General features: G+C 34.2%; 1 protein-coding gene across 1 annotated transcript; it reads left to right on the top strand.

The window, feature by feature from the left end:
• Positions 1 to 528: 528 nt before the first annotated feature.
• On the top strand, positions 529 to 20,830 carry LOC111043957 (procathepsin L). The gene is made up of 7 exons (XM_022329004.2): positions 529 to 915; positions 2,127 to 2,276; positions 2,816 to 2,929; positions 3,098 to 3,231; positions 12,076 to 12,208; positions 18,317 to 18,477; positions 20,416 to 20,830. Exons 1-7 carry the CDS (start codon positions 733 to 735, stop codon positions 20,609 to 20,611), a joined length of 1,071 nt encoding a protein of 356 aa, XP_022184696.2. The 5' UTR covers positions 529 to 732; the 3' UTR covers positions 20,612 to 20,830.
• The last annotated feature ends 1,057 nt before the right edge of the window (positions 20,831 to 21,887 follow it).

Genomic DNA, 21,887 nt, shown 5'->3' with positions numbered 1-21,887 from the left:
TCTTCATTTGCTGGAGGGGTTTTCCTCTAGTAGCTCCTAGTGCTAGTACACATTTTCCAATGTAATAAATTAACAACCTACATTTTTGCAAACAGTACATTTGTCACATTGGGACTCCATGTGAAAACTCAAGTATTGTTCATATTTACTTTTTCAATTCGTTTGGTTCAGTTTTTGTTTTCAATCTATCACTCTGTATATCTATCTAGTCTATCTAACAATATTTGAGTACGGTATAAGAATTGATTAGAGTTTGCGTTTATTTCAATAGATTTCGTTTCAAAATCCAAATAATGTATTATCTTGATCAGTACATATAAAATCAATACCACACCTCAGTATAAAATCATGTATTGACTATGGCTACATAACATGGATGCAGTTAATTAAACCTTCTCTGGGATGATAATCAGCCCTTTAATTACGTTGTTGTGAGTGATGTTTTTCATCGAGTGAGAATTACAAGCAACCAAAATTACCTAATCAGAACGAAATTATCAGGCAGATGATGGTGAGCTCATTTAATCGAGCAAGATAATCAGACGAGCCTGCTGGTTTGCGATAGCAAAATTTACCGGCCATAGAAACAGCTCAGATTTTCAAGTCAGTTGTCTGTTTTCTCAGTTCAAGGTTGTAAGGAAATGGTGCTCCTTTGAATTTATCATTGTTCCAACTTCAATTGAAGATAGAATAATATTTCGTTTTTGAAAATAACCTTTTAGAACTGAAAATATGAAGCTTATTATCTGCTATTGTTCAATTGCAGCATTAATGTTGTTTAAATCTGCTTCTCTCCAAATTATTCCATCTCAAATCGGACAGAAAGTGTTGGATGGCATCAAATCATCAGGAATCGACATTTCCAACATTCAGGAACGTGTTCACGACTTTACACAAGAATGGCAGAAATTTAAGGTACCGTATTTCAATAAAAATATCAAATCTTGCCAGAATTCATTTGTTTTTTGTTAATTGAAAAATCAAGAGTCTATTTGTCTAATGAAACTTATCAGAAAAAAGCATTATACTTACTGATTCCTAAATAATTGTTTGGAATAAAATTAATGCTCAAATCAAATAAATTTATTTCCAAGAATGTTACATACAAAAATGGGAGTTACATGCTATTAATTACATAATTTAAATATCTCATCACTCTTTCAACTATTTCTCACATATTTTTAAATAATATTATATAGGTACTGCAAAACTTAGGGTAAACTAATGTTTATCAATAGTTATAGTACAAAAATTATCAAGGATGTAATCTGGAGCTGTCGGTTCAATAGTTGCTGAATATATATTAACTTTTTTGTTTCTGATTGAATGCTGCTGTCATAGATTTAATATTATTCTGCCAGTTATAAACTGGTTCGTCTTAAAAAAAACGTGTGGATTGACTTAAATGAATTGAATTTTTCAGAATTAGTTTTTTGAAAACTTGCTCCGAATCTTAAAATGCTGAAAAACTGTAAGATATTTAAGTGAATACTTTCTAGGATCTAGATAGAGGTATTTATTATATTATTATATTATATTACAAATGAATAGATGAGTATGGAGTGCTCTTTTAATTATTTTATCTATTGGACAGACACGTAGAAATTTTCAGACAAGATTCAATGAAAATATACTGGCCCTAAAATCCAAGAATTATACAACAAAAAATCAGCATTTGCTTAAAACACCTTCTAAATTCAAACCATGAATACACAAGCATTGGACATAATATGTCAATATTGGAATTTGGACATGATAGTGAAAAATTGAATGTGAAGGATGAATTCCAAATTTATTCACATTCTAAACTTAAAAAAAATAATATACTAAACATCACTCATGTGGAGAATCATAACCCAAGTTTCGAAAAAAACTTTAAAACTAAAAAATCTCAAATAAATCAGTTGATGATAGGGGCAGCTGCTAGAGTAATTTACTTAAAGATGTTATTTAAAATAACCATACTATTAGTAAACATTTATTTGAAATTTATTTTTATAACCTGACGATGGTGTGATCACCGAAGTAGTTACGTTACAATTTGTATTCTTGTTTTATTATTTTATTAATTTTAAAGGGTACTATAATCCTATTTTATGTTATCTAATATTTTTATTCAATTTCAGGAGAGCTTCAACAAGTCATACAGCATTCTAGGAGAAAGTGCACGTAAAATGACTTGGCAAGATAATTTTTTGAGAGTTATAAAGCATAATGAAGAGGCAAGACTCGGATTGCATAGTTACACTTTAAAAGTGAATCATTTGGCTGATATGGTTAGTTACTTGCTTATCTTAATTAAAGTATCCACTTTAATTTATTTAATTTGATTCTGGAAGAAATAATATGAAGTTGCATAATTCTATTTTCTTGAAATTTTCATCTAAATATCAAATTATAACTTTTTTAACAGAACTTCCTGCATGTTTCTGCATGATATTCAACAATTCCACTCATGTACGTGCATTTGTGTAAAGTGTAGAGTCTTAAAAAAAATTCTATAAAGCTTTATAAATTGAACCCCAAACTCCTGCTCTTAAACTCAAATAGCCTACAGCTAGAGGGATAATATCGCACTGTTTTAATATTCAAATAAATAAATTGCACACTTAATTTAATTTTCATGGTGTAATGATATGATCTAATACTGTAATGTTCTAATATAATGAGTTTTTTATTCCTGTCTTCCTTCATTAGTCAGCATACAATATATACTAACAATACAATTATAAAATGAATAAAGCTACCTTATCTTATATAGGTATGCTATTCAAAATAATAAGTCATGCATTCTTCAATTTATTATCTTTTGCAGACCCTCAAGGACTACTTACAGAGCCTGATAAGACTTTTGAAAAGCATGAAAAGGAAAGGAGAAGAAGATCTACTAGGAGTTCCATTCCACAATGCTTCCGAAATACCAGAAGAGGTAATGATCAACTACATATTTATATGAAACACTTTCTTTCCCACTTCAGTCATGTGATTCCGGTGGTTATCGATGAGAGTCAAAGTGAGTTTGAATTGATTTGTATTAGAGAAATTTAATTAAATATCTTATGCCGGTACCTAATTCAATTTTTTTCTAAATTAACAGCTCGACTGGCGTGAGAAAGGCTTCAATGGCAAAGTTTGGAATCAACTAGACTGTGGATCTTGCTATGCTTTCACTGTTGTAAGCATCGTGGAAGGACAGATCTTCAAGAAAACTGGAGAGCTCAAGTACTTGAGGTGATTGTAACAATTGAATAATTGTAAAAATCATTTGGGATTTCTCTATAGAATCCAGCAGTCTTGCTTATTATTCGCTTGTGGGGAGACCAGTCCCACAAGATGTCAATAGATCAATAGCTGAATAATAAAGGGAATAAAGTACTTATATTAGTTAGTTTCAATTTGTTTCAAGTAGGGTAAACTAGCACACGTTGGGACACCAAAATTCAAACATCTATAACTTGGACAAAAATAAAAAAAATTATTTATTTTTTAATTCTATATTTATTGTATTTGCTTACACTTTCATCCTTGAGGATGACAACTGCATTGCTTGTCAATTGATTTTTTATCGCAAAAACAATTTTTTTGGGAGTGTCCCAACCTGGGTTGGAACATTGAATTAAAAATAAGCAATTCATTATTTTTAATAATTTATTAGGAACATATTTGAATTCACATTTGATTACAAATATTAATAGTATAAATACAATATTTGAAAAAGTTTTAAAATTTGAAAATCTCAAAGTGTGTTTTAATCGATGCCTATGAAACTAGTACATTACAGGTTATAATCATAATATCATATATATTTACTTTAAGTGAAATAAGATTCAGAAGCAATGCTTATCATTATAATAGAAGCATATCATATGATTTAAGTGTCCCAATGTGGGCAGATGGTCATGGCTTTGTTTTAGACATAATAACTGGATTAAAAATGAGAGTACAATAATGTTCTATTATGTCAAAATATTCATAAGATAATACAGAAGGTTTATCAGCTATGAGACTTTCCTTGAATGGTGGATTTTAAGAGTGGAAAATAAAATTCCTCTCCTCCAAAAAAAAACTTCAAGGTTATAAAAATGTGTTTTCAATTTTTTCTCAATAACGACTGGTGCTACAGCTGAAATTATTATGTCTGTAAATAAAGCTATGAACAGCTGATAAAACAACGCAGTTGTTGCCAGCCTAACACTCACTAATTTCCCACAACTTGAAGTGTCCCAACGTGGGATTGTCCCAACGTGTGACTGTCCAAACGTGGGATTGTCCCAACGTGGGCTAGTTTACCCTGGGCCTAAATAGTTCTTGATTTCTCATTCTCCAGGTTGTAGGCGTAACTTGTTAATTAAACCACTAACTTTGGTTACTTGCTAATAACTTGAAATTGTGAATATTATGGATTCTAGAACCGGAACAGCTTCTTGATGCTGATAATATTGATGTACCATATGGATTCAACAATTTAAATTGGTTCAACTTCAATAATATTGTCACAAAGTGAATTTTGTGATGCAAGGAGAATCACTATTTTGTATAGGATTTGGATGAGTTTCTTTATTTCAGAGGAGGAATAGGGTAGGCAGTTGAATTTATCCTATTAGGCTGCAAATTATCATCAGCGGATTCTTCTTAACCAGAAATTTCCAGATCTTGTTTACGAGTTTGAGGGTCTGATTATCTAACATTGCAGCAGCAACAGCCGTATCATAGTCATTCTCATCATAGGTCTATCTGTTTGAGTGAGGGTCGCTGTCCTGTAATTTCAGGAGTAAAAATTGTTTACCTGTTTAATCCCCTATAGCAATTAGCAATAATGTCATCATTAATCCACCCTTAGCATCAGCATTAGTGGAGTCATTCCTTGTCACATGACAGTGGCATGATGTTTTTCTGACTTTCCTATTGGAGCGTCTCTCTCTTCCCCCTTGCCTCCCGTTTTTCCACGGACCCTGCTCTGCTAGGAGGTGACTCGGGGAATGAACAACTAATCAGTTGTTCGGTGATCGGGTGTGGAAACAAGTCGCGTTCTCTTCTCCGTGTGACATTCCCGATAGTGGTTCTCTATAGGGATATTATTCTATTCTGTATTTTTTTGAGTAGAATATTTGAGTCGAGCTTCCGACAACCCGAAGGTAGATTTTCCTGGGGGATTTTCTTTCCTTGTAGTTATTTTTCCCGACTTGTATCACTTGGGATGTTCGAGTTATCCTATGGTTCAGAAACCTGTAGGGATCTCAAGTTTGCCATGTCAAACAGTTAAGGGGAAATTTAAATGGGCTCTATTCGCTTCGATCACGGTAGGTTCCGAGTCGTTCGCGGATTGTAGTGTGTTTCTAGAGTTCTTAATTAGTGAGACTCTTCTCTGTCGCTTCTCAACGTTTTTAGTAAAGTACGGAATTGAGAATCGGTTCGTAATTCTCCGTATTAGGATTCACGGCGATTCAGGTATAACTATATGTTAGGACTGGTTGTCCGTATGTGTTTCCTTCCCTGTAGTAAGGTAGCTTCACTTTTTAAGAATAGGTTTTCTCAATTAATTTTTATTCTTGTAGGGAAATCCCTTTTCCTTCTAAGAGTAATTTTCCTGGTTAGATTTTACTCTTGTAGGGGGATCCCTGTCCTTTTAATTGAGAATAGTTTTTCTCAATTAACATTTATTTTTTAGGGAAATCCCTGTTCCTTTTAAGAGTAATTTCCCTGGTTAGGTTTTATTCTTGTAGGGAAAACCCTGTCCTTTTAAAGAATAGTTCTTCTCAATTAATTTTTATTCTTGTAGGGAAATCCCTGTCCGTTTTAAGAGTAATTTCCCTGGTTAGGTTTTATTCTTGTAGGGGAAACCCTGTCCTTTTAAAGAATAGTTTTCTCAATTAATTTTTATTTTTTTCTTGTAGGGAAGTACCTGTCCTTTTAAAGAATAGTTTCTCTTAATTAGTTTTTATCCTTGTAAGGAAATCCCTGTTCCTTTTAGAGTGAATTCTCCTAATTAATTTTTATCCTTGTAGGAAAATTCCTGTCATTTTGAGAATAGTTTTTCCGTGTTTAACTTTCATACTGTAAGGAGGTCCCTGTATCCTTTTCTATATAGCAGTTTCGGATTGGCTATAATTCCCTGTAGGAAAATCCCGACTTTCCTTCAGATCCCAGTTACAGAGTTGAGATCGTCCCCATCGAGGTTGTCAGACCGCGATCCTTTCTTAACTCCTCCTATAATCATTTTCCCGAAACTAGAATATTCTGTCTGCTGGTTTCCTTATTTAAAATTTCTATTTTCCTTGAGGTCTCAGTTTCAGGCTCGAGATCGTCCTAGTCGCGGTTTTTCAGACCCGCAAATCCTTTCTAAAATTCCTAGAAACCTTTCCCTTTTAGTAGTAAATATTATTTGCTGGTTCTCTCTGTGGAAAATTCACGAATTTTCCCGTGATCTCAGTTGCAAATTGGAGATAGTTTTCATTGCAGTCCTTAGACTGGTAATTCCTTGGAGAAACCCATTAAAATCTTTTCCTGAAATAGGAGTCTCTGACTTGATATCTTCCTTGTGGAAAATCCTGGAAAAATCCTTTCCTACCCTGATAACGATATACTGTTGTCTTCCCGATATCATTCCACAGATTGTGTCTGTGAATATCCCTTCTATCCTCTCATAATAGTTGTCGCGCAGTTATCTGTTGCGGAAATTCTGGTTAGCAGTTTCAGAATTGCTAAAGATCCTTTCGCAGCTACAGGCTCGCGATTCAGAAATCCTATACCTAAAACCCTATATACTGAATCTCAAATATCCTATACTGAAAACTTATATCCCGTATTGGGCTAGCAGGATCAAGTTGATGATCGATAGAGTGCAATTGTCAGATTGCGGATTATTGAACAAACATCTGTTTGCTGTAGAGAATAATAATCTTATTATTGATTCTCTGCTCCCTATACCCTATACCGTATACCTTATACCCTATACCTCACACCCTATACTCTATAGCTTATACCCTATACCTCACACCCTATACCCTATACTCTGTAACTCATACCCTATATCGTACTATTCTCTACAGCTTACACCCTATACCGTACACTATTTAACTATATCTTAAATACCACTAACAACTCTATAGATCCACCATACCTTTACCCTATAGCTCTTACCTTAAACCCTATAGAAAATCCTCTTTCCGGGCTCGCAGATCCAGTCTGCCCGCCGTCAATCCGCAGTTGGTTCAGACTGCGTACTACCTTTATAAATAGAATTATTTGTAGGGATCTGATAGTCGGATCCGTCTCCTTGTATAGGGTTATCTTAATCCCATTCAACACCCACCCTACATCCCAAAGGCCGAGGGCCGAATCGGCCAGTAACGGCACAGGCAAAGTCTCATACTTCTACTATGTAGGGCTAGATCATGTTTATTCATGACAAGAACAACAGCGGTTTTCAGACGTCAATCCAATCAGTCAATCGGAGAGCTTCCTGCCCTGCCGACTCTAAAACCTCCTGAAAAACGCTTAATATGGTCTTGCCCTTATTGAAGTGTTGAAAAATGACAGGTAACGTGAAACGTGTCTATAGACCAAGCCATATCTATTACAGTACTCCTCTTATCCTCGTATGCTACTAATTTGTAAGCCTAATAAAGACATTGAACACATAAACGATTTTAATAAAGGAAAGAATCCTTTATGCACAGATATATTCCAAGCAATAGAAAAAGAAGAAATCTATAAAATACTGGGGGTATTAGTTGATAGCCACTTGAAATGGAATTTTCATGTAAACTAACTAGCCTATCAAAATTGAAATACCTGCCATTTGTATTTTATAAGATAAATTTGATAAATTACATAAACATCATAGGAACAATCTATCATGCTCATGCACATTCTCTATTCCAGTATGGTAAAGAAATTTGTGGAAGCACTTTTGACACTCACTTCAATAAAATATTTGTTTTGCAAAAGCATAATATGCATAATATGCATAATATCCAATCAGGGCAGCCCTTGGGAGATCTAGATTGTATCCCAGAAAGAATTTGTATATAAAGACATTGAACACATAAACGATTTTAATAAAGGAAAGAATCCTTTATGCATAGATATATGCCAAGCAATAGAAAAAGAAGAAATCTATAAAATACTGGGGGTATTAGTTGATAGCCACTTGAAATGGAATTTTCATGTAAACTAACTAGTTTGGAGTACCAACAATACGGCAAGTGTTTGTCAAGAGCATAATTTTTCAAATCAATAAAAACACTGAAAGCCTTACGTTTAATACTAACCCACACAATATACGCTCTATCTTATCTTTATCCCTATCTGATGGCAAGATAATTACAATCAGACGTAGAAGACGAAAACAATAGATAACTTGGATATTTCTTATAAATTGCCAACAAAACACCTCCTCCTCTCTTATCAAAACGATCACTTCGCCAAACTAAATACCTAGCATCAATAAACTCGTTATGAAATATATCATCATGTAGCCAAGTTTCAGTCAACGCAATAATCGGGTAGTTACTGTTCAATACTGATTCAAATAAACAATACTAAGATAATACTAAGATTCAATAATAACAAGACTAATTATTAGTCTTCGTTCTTAACCCTCGAACATTCTGGTAATATACAATTAAACTCTTAACTTCATGTGAACTCAAGGAATGATCAACTAAATTTATATTATAATAAACAATGGAAAAAATAATACTATAAATTAACTTTGCAGAAATTACAAATTGAAAAATATCAAATCTCATCCAATAAACTACCCTAATCATCAAAAGTTACTACCTAACAGAATTGATTCATTTGGTCTGACTCTGGCTAACAGGGAGAAAAATTCCATCAAGCTCATCAATATTATTTATTAGATGTACTTTACTTGTATCTGATATTCTTACAAAAACTCTTCCATTTCGAGTCCAACAGTATTTCCATCCATGCTGTGCTTTCTTGTCCCTAGCCTCTTTCAACAATTATTTCCTTTTTTCGGCACCAACATGGGACGTGTTCAAATTAGGCCTGACTTTTTTTAATCTCATGATTTCTTCTTTATCCGATTTTCTAAGAAATTTCAAAACAATTATTCTATGTGGAATTGACGGGATATTTTTCAGCATAAAACAAGAATCTAGCATATCCAAGTTGAATTAGAAACTTATCGCTACAGATAATCTATTAACTGTCGATAACAAAGTTTCACCCTGTTCGATCGGTAAACCATGAATTTCAACACTGTTATTTTTACTGTCTTGTAAAACCGAATCAAAGTTCGATTTCAACATTATAATTTCTTTTTTCAATAAGTTATTTTCATTCAAAATTTTATCAATAATGATTTGTTGATTTTTTATTAGTTCACCTTGTTGTTTGATTATCAGTTCATTGTCCTTCACCTGTTTGTGACAAAACTCAACAGACTTATTCAGTTCGATGTCTAATTTTTTGAAATCGGTTTTCAATTCCGTAATTTGAGATTTAATTTTTTCGGCAAGTTCATCATTCGCAGATGAGATAATCTTCTTAATTTCTTCCAAATTTGAAGAAATTTCAAAGTTCTCTGAATTGATATCTTCAACACGTGATGAATCACTACACAGAAACTTTTCTTGCCCACACTTCTGACAAACTCATTTTCCCTTTAGAGAGCCTATTATATTTGCTGTAATATTAACACAGGCCCAGTGAAAACGAACCCTACACGTTATACACACAATATTGGAACTCTTTTGTCGACTAATTGATAGACCGCACTTCCCTTATGAACTCATTTCATTGCACTAGATAACTTACTAAATTGATGCTTTCAAAATTGAAATTAATACATAATACTAATTGAATCAATCGGTATAGTTCACTCAAACTTGATAGAAATACGGACGACGAGATCACTCCGGACATTTTCTAGAGATAAGAACATTGTAATCGAAAGGAACGATACATATCCGATAGATAGACATCCGTTCTCCACCACGACTCGAACTGAACTGCATTTTTAAAATAATTAAAAGCATTTTAAAAACTCTTCAAACTTACAAATTCTTGTAGCTTGGATACATCTATGTTGTTAGTTATTTTAATAATATTCGAAGCCAAAACAAGAAAATATCCAGTTTCTGGATTGATTTCCAATATTATATTATATATAGTTAATAGTGCATCATTTTAGTTCATGGTTAGCAAACAGCTTTCGAATTTGCCGGTTGATAACTTGAATTTGAATTTGCCGGTTGAGCAAACTTGATAATAGTGTTGGAAAAATTTCAAAATAATGAAGAATCGACAGCAAATCTTCCAATAAATTATTTTTTTTAAACATAATTTACTCAGCAATCATTGATTAAAACAATTTTTAATTATTCAATATAAATATCTACAATGTGGAATTACAAAACATATCAAGTTGGCCATCTCGTCAGCATTCCAAGTTCAGCTTCGGCCATCGACTTTATCGTTCAATTCGACTTCTATCGTTAGGTAAATTGACCATCGAACTGCTGCCCTGACTCAGTGCTAATGATGGCCGCCTCTCAGTGCTACCGCTCCCCATTCATCTCGACGTTCCTCAACCAAGCCACCTGCGATTGCGATACCAAGCGCAAGGAGTTCACCAAAAGTTTGAAAGTTTGGGATTTATACATGGAAACGAAACCTATAGAATCATATCCAGTGCACGAGTAGGCTAGCTGCGATCGAAACTATGCTCACTTTATGAAAACGATTGCATCTTTGACAAGTTCGAATGCTGTTGGAGCGGCCATGACTCAGCAATCATGACAGGATCCTACAACAATTTCTTCCGAATGTTTGACAGAACCCACAAACGAGACGTGACGTTGGAAGCCGCTCGTGAAATCGCAAAACCTCGCACTGCCTTGAAGCCGAGAAAGGTAGTACAGGTTGGCACTGGAGGCAAGAGGAAAAAAGATGAAATCAACGTGGACCACTGCTCATTCAGACCAGATCACTGTGCTCAAGGCATACAATGAATGGTGTGCTGCCAACAAGAGAAGCCCAGCACTCGGCCGCCGGTTCGCCTATGAGAAGAACCTGTCGCTCCAGACTCAGCCACCTGGAAGTCGTCAAGCTGCAGTTCCTCGAGCATCTCGAGCATCTCGTGGCCACTGGATTCGTCACCAAGTCACGGCGCAGGTATGGCCTGAAAATCACACCCTAGCATACAGTGGAACAGTGACTAGGGTAGAACTAGAGTTCTAGTTCTAGAGAACTAGAACTAGTTTTAGTGGTAGGGTGAACCACTAAAACTAGGGTTCTTGCTTGAACCATACCCATCACCCTATTGGTAGGGTTTACCCCTACCATTGGTCAACAGTGGTCACCATTCATCTTGTTCCTCAAACGAGCCACCTGCGATGCCAAGTGCAAGGAGTTCACCACTGCTCACTCACTGTTCTCAAGGCATACAATGAATGGCATGCCGCCAACGAGAAAAGCCCAGCACTCGGCCGCTGGTTCGCCTATGAGAAGAACCTGTCGCTCTATCTCTCGTGGTCATTGGATTCGTCACCAAGTCACGGCGCAGGTATGGCACAGGCATGAACATCACACCCGAGCTTACAGTGGAGGAAAAAATAAGGAACCTTAATCTCCTGAATTACGCCAAGGAATGTAAAGTGATCAGGGCAATCATTGTCATTGTTTTGGAATCAACGACAATGGTTTGTATTATTTCCAAACTTCAATTTCATTAGTTTGTTTATATACAATATTTTTATGAAGTTTCTGTGGTGTTAATGCGATTATTCTTCTCACAAACAAGTTGGGAATATCATGTAGCCTACCATGGAATAACCTACCTTCTTTCATTATATTCATTGGATATGACTTATTCACTAATATTATAAGTAAATGTGCGAAGTTCAATAGATTTTGAAATTTCAAAATACTAGCTTCTAGCTGCTTGAGTATTGATTTTTTAGTAATATTGTTCTTCAAAATTCTAATTCATAATTTATTGTAATATTTGGAATACTACTGAGACTTATTACTTAATTTTCAATTATATTATTTTCTATAACTAGTTTTCAATTCGCTCTAACATGGTATTTATTTTCATAGCACACAACAAGTCCTGGACTGCTCTAAATCTGCTGGAAATATGGGATGCAGAGGTGGTTCATTGCGAAATACATTGAGATATGTGGAGCAAAACGGACTCATAGACCAGTCAATCTACCCATATTCGGCAAAGGTAATAATCCAAAATGTTTCATAATTTCGATCACGTTTAAATTATTGCTATCTAAAATCATTTACTGAGTCTTATATGTGAGAAAGGTACAATAATATACCCTTCATAAGAATATTCACATACAAAATGATAATCACGCTAATGCAATACAATAAGTACATCATCAAAAATGATAGGGAGAGGAGAAATAAGGTAACCTTGTGCTATTCCTCTTCCAAATTTAGATAAGGTTACACATACTACGAAATAGGTTAAGTCTTGTAGTTGTTCACTTTAATGATTGGATCTTAATGGTATTGCAATATTGCAGATTCATATGGACTTGCCTGAAAATAGGATGTTATCGTTGTTTTCAATAACAGTTGCATAATATCATAAATTAAATATAATTTCTATTAAATGGGGCTTGTGCAGTGAAACTTGGAAAACAGCAATCAGCTGATAATTGTTTGAGAATGATAATTTTTCATTTAGACTCTACATCTGAATGACCCTTTTCAATATAGGAACTATCCAACAGCCAATAATTTGAGGCTAATTTCAATTGATACCTGTAACATTAGAAACTTATGGATATATTAATTTCCACAACATTAAATTTCCCTTTTGGTTCTAAACTTGATTCACAGCTCCATTAAAACTACATCCGCTCATGTCTCATTTTAATAATTGTGAGGTTTATGGGGTTTTTATTTTAATTACATAAATAAAAAACTAATTTACTAACTAAATTACTAATTTTATTTTATGACATACAGTATTTCAATTTTCAACTAGACTAAACAGTGCAAAACGCCTCTTGCTTTATTTCAATTTGTCGAAGCCTCTTGTAATGGGGTTTTATTTTTATTACATAAATAAAAAACTAATTTACTAACTAAATTACTAATTCTATTTTATGACATACAGTATTTCAATTTTCAACTAGACTAAACAGTGCAAAACGCCTCTTGCTTTATTTCAATTTGTCGAAGCCTCTTGTAATGGGGTTTTATTTTAATTACATAAATAAAAAACTAATTTACTAACTAGATTACTAATTCTATTTTATGACATACAGTATTTCAATTTTCAACTAGACTAAACAGTGCAAAACGCCTCTTGCTTTATTTCAATTTGTCGAAGCCTCTTGTAATACCTTTGTGGAAGTACAGTATTTCCGTTAAAAATCCAAGAGATGAAGTCATCATAAAATTTATTCATTTTCCATTTCTGATCCAAAAAACGTACGGTATTTATTTCAAAATAAAATTAACCCCTGTAGATATATCTAGGAGCACCAACCTTTGTTTTGACACTCCTCGCATCTAAATTGACCAAATATGTGGCATGGTGCACACTGGAGAACCGTGATTATATAAAACCAAGTAGGCTACCGTACATGAAACAAAAATCTGTTTTCAGTGAATAGAATAGAATCCTTTTGTCATTGAACACATATAGTGCAATAGACATAGTCATCAGGAAACAAAAAAACACACAATATTCATGCAATGGTCACACAGACAAAAACAAAATAAATCAATTCACAGGAGTCAATATGGAGTCTGCACACACATCACAATAAGCTTCAACAAAATATGAGTCTAATACATGAATGATACATACATAGATATATCCTATAAATACATTTAAACAGTAAAATAATAAAAAAGAAAGGCTCTCCATACTCAAATCATGCCATTCTTGGAGTGAATAGAGTGGTTTATCTTCCAGGAACTTGTACATTATAGTTTTAAATTTTCTAAAAGTAACATTTCTAGCGTCTAATGGTGAACAACTTGTTAAATAATTTCATACTCATATAATCAAAGTTCATTTGAGTCTTAGTCAATCTAGCTTGTATTACCTGCAGCTGATACCTATTTCTTGTGATGTGACTATGAATATCAATTCTTTGTATTAATTTATCAAGATTACCTTTAGCAAAAAGCAAACAATTAAGAAAAGACATGGCACAGTGAGTATACCTAACCGTATAAATTGATCAAGACTACAAGACTCAGTGGATGGGATGTCAATCATTCATCTCAGAGTCTTCTTTTGCCACAGTAATACATCTTTAGCACCAGGAGCATTACTCCAGATCAGAATTCCATACATATAATGAACATATATAGTTTTGTATAGTTTTTGATTTGTTTTTTTTCCTCTTTTCATTCACTCATTTTTCTTTTCTCATTCCTTCTCATTAACATCATTCTTTGTTATGTTGTGATAGTATATAGTCATAGTTGTATTGTTGATGTCATCTCGGGTCAGCTGTTCTGTGAAAACTGGCTTTCATTGCCAATCACTGTAGATTAGTTGAAGTGCACGTCGATCTAGAGATTGTGCTTATCTGTTCTTGTGATAAGGCAGTGGGGCAAGTTCGCAGATCTCGGCTTGGTATCGCAATGCTATCCATAGCTGGTTTTACTGCCTTTGTTGCTTGGATCGATGGTGGTACTTTGATAAACCATTCTCGATAGGTACTGTCCGTTTCGAGTTGGTTGATAGTGTATTTTTCTGTTAGTTGAAACGTTTTTGTTTACGTTGTAGCTCTACAGTTACGTTGATGATAATGATTATGATGTTTATGATGATTGTTAATGCAAGTTGATTGTTGAGTGATGTGTGAGGTGTGAATGGGATTTACACTCTCTGAATGTGGGTATTATATTTATATGGTTCAAATTAACCTTATCAATCGACTTATTGTTTCCTGATCGCGGCTGGTTTAGGTTAACTATTATGAGTTTATTTCTTATATATATTTTTTTATTTTACACTGTTTCTTTATTATACGATAGTCATTGTTTTTCATTTTTCAAGTATTTTTGTAGTGAATAGTCTTACTTTTCATTCTTTTTTTTTATTTTTGTTGTTTGTATTTTCGTCTTTGTTTGAAAGTGGTGGCCTACTTCTCTTAGCAACAATTAGCTTCAGTCATGTCACGGTCTACGATGAATGGTTTAACTGTCTATTACCAGAACGTTAGAGGTCTGAGGACAAAGACTCACATTTTTTCGAGGTCAATAGCTGCATCGAATTATGATGTGATATTGTTGACTGAAACGTGGCTTAACTCTGGCTTCTCCAGCAGTGAACTCTTTGATCGAAGATATGTTGTTTATAGAAGAGATCGTGAAAATAGTGATTCTTGTCGGGGTGGTGGTCTGATTATAGCGGTTCGGAAAAATATCCAGTCTGAGGAGTGTGTTGGTATCAACTTATTGCTCACTGATGGGAGATTTGAGAGCTTAATGATTAGAGTTATGTCGCAGGAGGACCCTGTCTATCTTAACCTTGTGTATTTCTACATTTCTGCAAATGCTAATGATTATGACATCTATTGTTTACTGCAGAGATTATTCAAAAGCTCAAAAGAAAGAATAGGTGCGCTCGAAAGAAGAATTACTCCAGTTTCCATAACAATCAATATGTCGCCTTGCGTAGAGAACTGAAAATTTTAATTTCAACAGCTTATAAGAGTTATGTTGATAGAGTCCAGTCCAATGTCAGTCACGATTCCAAAGAATTCTGGAAATTTATTAATAATAAGCGAGGCTCGGGAGACTTTTGTGAGACCATGCTTTTCAAAGATGAAGAGTTTACTGGCTCGGAAATTCCTTCTGGTTTTGCAAAGTTTTTCAAGTCTGTCTATACCCCAATTACGGCTTGTTACAAGATGGATGAGGACAATGGACTTTATGGTGAGGGCTCCAATAGTGCTCTGAATATTTCTTCAGTATCTGAGGATGACATACGTCAAGCAATCAAGAGCCTCAAGCCGAGAGTAGCTCCGGGTCCTGATGGTATACCAGCTTTCATTATCAAGGGTTGCAGCGAGCTCTTGGTGGCCCCCCTCAAGTATCTGCTTGATTTATCTCTTTGTAAGGGTGTTTTCCCCAGTGAATGGAAAATCTCCAAGATTATCCCTATTTTCAAATCTGGGAAAAGGAATCTAATAGAGAATTATCGTCCAATCTGTTTACTTTCTGTATTTTCTAAGATATTTGAAAAGATACTATATAAGAAGATGTTTTGGCATGTAACTCCTATGATTTCTGACTGTCAACATGGTTTTTTAAGGGGTAGGTCTGTGCTGACTAATCTTCTCGAATTTACAATGTTTGTTTCGAGTGTGTTGGACTCAGGTGGAGAGGTTGATGTGGTTTATACCGACTTTGCAAAGGCATTCGATCGAGTAAGCCATAGTGTGTTGCTGTATCACCTCTCTAGTCTTGGCTTCAGTGATTCTCTGGTCAATTTGTTCAGATCATATTTACTCTACAGGCCAAATATAGTGACTGTCAAGGGGATGGATTCCCCCCATTACTACAGCACCTCTGGGGTTCCTCAGGGAAGTAACTTAGGACCGCTCCTTTTCTTGCTGGTAATCAATGAACTTCCACTTCAGTTGTCATCTAAGTGTCTGATTTTTGCTGATGACATGAAGATATTCCGAGAGGTTGGTAGCCAGGATGATAGCTGTCAATTACAGTTGGATATTGATCGCATAGTTGCATGGTATCATGCTAATAGCTTGGAAATTAATGTTTCTAAATGTAAGTGTATCACCTACTCTAGAAAACGATGTCCTTCTGCTTACACATACAGGATTGGTGAAGCGGTTCTTAACAGAGTCAACACTTGCAAGGACCTGGGAATCATATTTGATAGTTCACTTACTTTCTCCTCTCACATTGAATTTGTGTCTTCCAAGGCTAACAGATTACTGGGGTTTGTCCTGAGAAATGCAGCTGACTTCAGCAATGTTGTGGCAATACTGAGTGTCTATTATGCCTTGGTAAGAAGCACTTTGGAGTATGGATCCATGGTTTGGAGTCCTCACTCAGACCAAAACATTCGGGTCATTGAAAGGGTACAGAACAAGCTGATGAGGTTCTTATACTTCAGAAGGTTTGGTGGGTCGTGTCCCCTGGGGTTCCCGACTCAGCAATTGAGGGATCTTTTCCTATTGGAGTCTCTACGTCAGCGTCGAGATAAAACATCTGTCTTGTTTGTTTGGGCATTGTTGGATGGTGCTGTGAATTCTCCTACCTTGCTTGCAATGCTGAATATCAGTGTTCCAGCATTCAATAGGCGGAATGCTAACTTGTTTGCGGCTCCAAGGTGCAGAACGGTGCACCATTTTTTCTCACCTTTCATAAGAGTGCAGAGATTGATGAACATATTGAGTTTGAATATTCAGCTTGCTGGGTCAGAGAGAGAGAGGTGAGGAGTGGGTTGCTGAGGTCAATCCCTCGTTGATGGTTGGAGTTTGATTGGAGAAAGTCTTCTGTGACAGTGATCTCTTTGCTTTTTACTACTCCTTAAGTTGTGTGTTTAATTATTTCCTCTTGTTAATATTTTTTTCTCTCTCTTCCTAGAATGACTTCTGTTTAATCATAGAGACTTTTTTTTTCATTTCATTTCATTTTCATATTTTCATTTTATTATTTGCTGTGTTTATTTTTTCTGCTATCTAAAATTGTGTTCAAATTTTCTGTTATGTATATTTTTCAGAAAGACTTTTCGTAAATTTCATAAACTTTTCATTTCTTTCAATATTTGTATTAAATATTCATTTTTAAATTGTTTCACTTGTATTATGTGTTAAGAGAGCAATTATGGGATATTATCCTTGTGCTCTCATATGTATCTCAAATAAATAAATAAAACATGGAGAAATACATAATAGGCATTGATGACTAAATCAAATCTGGTACAATATTTTAACTTGCCTAGTAAATATGTCACTCTGGATAATCTTTTACGGAGGTCCATTGTATGAGTATCCCAGCTCAGCTTAGAATTCAGGCGTATGCCTAAAAATTTGACATTATTGTTCTCTCTAGCAGGTTTTGAGCTAAACACTAAACAGTAAGGGCTCTGTTTTGTTTCTCTTGAATCCGATACATGAGATTAATGCAGAGCAGTGCACACCAAGTTTCATGAAACCATGTGTATGCAAGGAAACAACAATCGTGTTGCAAGGAAACGTATCGTAACTGCTCAAGTGGTTGTCATAAAATTTTGCTATGTATCAAATTATTTATTTCTATGACTTAAACTATCCTGTTCGAAACATTGTATTGCATGTTTGCCATATTTGTTTTCCAGGAGGCAACATGTCATTACCAGAAAACTGTAGCTTTGTATAGAATTAAGTCTTGGAACATTTTGCCGTCAAAAGATGAAGAAGCATTAAAAATAGCATTGGCTACTGTGGGACCGATCGCTGTTTCGATTAATGCTAGTCCATCAACTTTCCAACTTTATCAGTGAGTACCTACTTACTTACTACTTTGTAACTTGAGTTCATGATAATTTAGCAAATTATATTGTAAATGAATTATCATGGCGAGAAAAACATATTTTAGTTTTAAAATAATTTAATTTTAATCAATTAAAATAATAAATAGGCCTAATATTTCTTACTCTATATAATTTCATTCTAATTTAAATGAGAGCTGTGACAGTCTCATATGCCGGTTCCTCAATGAACAAGCCCCCTGTAGGTTGGGGGAGCTTTGAGTCGAACATCGTACTCAAGAATGTGTTTGAAACCAGAATTCACCCACAGTATCCCTGCTTGTCGTAGGAGGCGATTAAAAGGGACCCCAAAGCAACTCCAGAAGTTGTTTTGCCTTAAAACCCAAGGGATCTGCCCCATCAGGGCAGTTTCGGAGGGGCAAAAAGAAAAACCCAAGAGACCAGGGATGGGTGAAACTCCAGGCACAAACGTAGGTCAAGAGGCTGAGTCGAGGGTGACCAGGTGCCCTAGAGGCAACTTGGCCGCCCCTTCCTCACCGGAAGGACCTTCAAAGAAGGCCAGGAGTGGAACTCACGTAGTTCACGAGGGCTAATCAGTCTGAAGAGACTGCCAAGCATATCACACTGGATTGCGATAAGCAACCAGGTGATGAATGGGATGTTAGCATAGGGAAAAACTCCTGGTTCTTGTAAAGGACACAGGCATTGGTTTGCCTAACTAATATACTACTTGGGAACACAATAAGCTTCGGTTGATGTATGGGATTCTTTGAACCTTTGGATCCTTGAATCCGTCCCTACCATAATCATAATTATCATAATCATCCTCAATGAACAATAGGCTGTACTAATTCATAAAATAATGTTAAATTTTTCAATTTGTTTCAAATTATTCAGTTTCTGATTGGCTACATGTCGTCACTATAAAACGCGAGTGTTTGTATTTTTTCAAGAAAGTATTCTTATTATAACTTATATTAATTAGTGAAAAAGAAGTATGGATAGCTGTAGTGTAATTATATCATGCTTATTTAAAGAGTTTGACAAATTTAAATGTTCAAGTTATATTAAAGAGAAGTTCATTTTAAACAGTATAATTTTTCATTCAATTTTTAGCATTATCAGTTCTTTATATTGGTTTTATTAAAGAGAATATTGTAATTGTTTTAAGATAAGGGGAAAGATATCATGTATCTTTCGATGACTGATTAAGAAGGCACTGGCTGATGATTCATTCATATGTACAATACGAAGTTATGAAGAGTAATTAATAAAGTGTTTTAATTATTAAAGAATCCATGAGTTAATTTATTATAAAAAACCTGACGATACAACAGAATGGCTGTTAGTTAATCAATTAAATGAAAAATTATACTGTTTAAATTGAACTTTTCTTTAATGAACAATGAAAAGAACTGACAATGCTAAAAATTAAATGAAAATTATACTATTTAAATTGAACTTCTCTTTAATAAAACTTGAATATTAATGGCTACTTGATGTGGTTGCCATAGCAACAGTTTTAAGTATACAAGCTATTTAAGACATTGATCATGGATTGATAACTTGTCTCCACTACAATAACCAACAGCATATAAAATTAGTTACATGTAAATTTATTCAATAATAATATAAATGAATAAATAACGAATTCAATGTATCATAATTCTCCTTCCCCTTCATGAAGATTCACTACCTACTTGAAATTCCTAACTCGGGTCTACGCACAGGCCACAGTGCCCATGTAGGCTCATTCCATAATGTATAGTATGAAAACCTGATTTAAGTACTTTACTATTTGTATGTTACCATATATTTTTTATCATTGTATATTTGCTCTCAAATCGTATTTGTGGAATAAAAAAGATTTTTTATTCGATTTGATTTAATTGCACATCTATATGCTACCTGTATTATCAATTTCACGCTGTTTGTGTTTGTTCCAGTGATGGATTATACGATGATGTATCATGCTCTTCAGATAAACTGAATCACGCCATGCTGCTTGTAGGATACACTAAAGATGCATGGATTTTAAAAAATTGGTGGAGTGACCAGTGGGGGAAAGGAGGTTACATGATGTTGAGAAGACATACGAATCAGTGTGGTGTTGCTAATTTTGCTGCCTATGCAGAAATTTGAAAAAGAAAATTCGAATAGGATACTGTAGTATGAAATGTTTCTGTACATAGTTTTAGTCCTAGATTTTAGTTCATAGTTTGATATTTTAATTGGTATAACTGATTGTCAAATTTAAATTTATAATACTTCATGAATCATGAATCTAAATATTTTTAACGAATGAGTTTCAATGGAAATTGTTCAAGTTATCATGGAATAAATGAAATTATGCCACCTTTCTGAAGTCATACTTTTTTACCTTTTGAGAATCATCATGCTGTAGTAGGGTTTAAAAATGAGGAATACAGCATAACTGTTGCATTCTGCATGCAATCATTACATACACACTCAAAGGATATTGTCTTTTTAATTTAGGGTTACTTTTCAATATAAAAAAATATAAACACCAGAGAACCCTTTCTAAATTATTTTGTCACGACATGTGTTTCGGCTACTAATGCCATTATCAAGTATATTATATTATTTAATTGAAAAGAAAAATATATCAAATTCGACTTTTTATGAGAATGCGGTATGATGTTGGATGAATATCACACATTTATATGTGATGCGCAAATTGATTGCCAATGTGAGTTAATAGGCGCTGAAGCTGATAGTGAGAAACATCTTAGATTACTAATCGATTATCGATAGCTATCATAAAAAGCAGGCATTATATCAATTTATGAAAAATCAATAGAGAAGCAACAATAATTAATTATTGTTTTTCCTGGAAATTTCTGTCATCTGTGTTCAGATTCAATTCCAATTTCTCATTTTCAATGACATTTATCTATTGTAAATAATAATCACTGGTAGAAGAAATATCGTCTTTGATAATATTTTTTATAATGTTTGTATACAACCGTTTTGAACTATTCTCAACGACACTACAGTCTATTTTTTAAATATTATTTATTAAAATTAGTACTCACATATGTGGAGCGCTTTCGGATTTTTAAAATCAATTTTCAACACTCATAATAACTAATATTCAAAAGTTAGACTGTAGTGTCGTTGAAAATAGTTCAAAACGGATTATTACAAGCAGTTCGTCATGGATAGTGAAATGGGTCTGTATACATATCATAATTCTTGAATAATTTCCGTTAATTGAAGAAAAACTTTGAAAAGATTAAAATTTGAAATTTTTTTATCCTTGTGTCAGTACTTGAAATAATTATTTTATTCTCATTACATATTATGAATTCAATTATGATATATATTCAATCCATAATCAGACGCTTATGTTCAGTGGTATAGAGTTTGTATAGTAGTATCACATAATAAATAAAAA

This window comes from Nilaparvata lugens, chromosome X, assembly GCF_014356525.2.
Source record: "Nilaparvata lugens isolate BPH chromosome X, ASM1435652v1, whole genome shotgun sequence".
NCBI lineage: Eukaryota > Metazoa > Arthropoda > Insecta > Hemiptera > Delphacidae > Nilaparvata > Nilaparvata lugens.
This window is presented reverse-complemented; position numbering and strand designations above follow the sequence as displayed.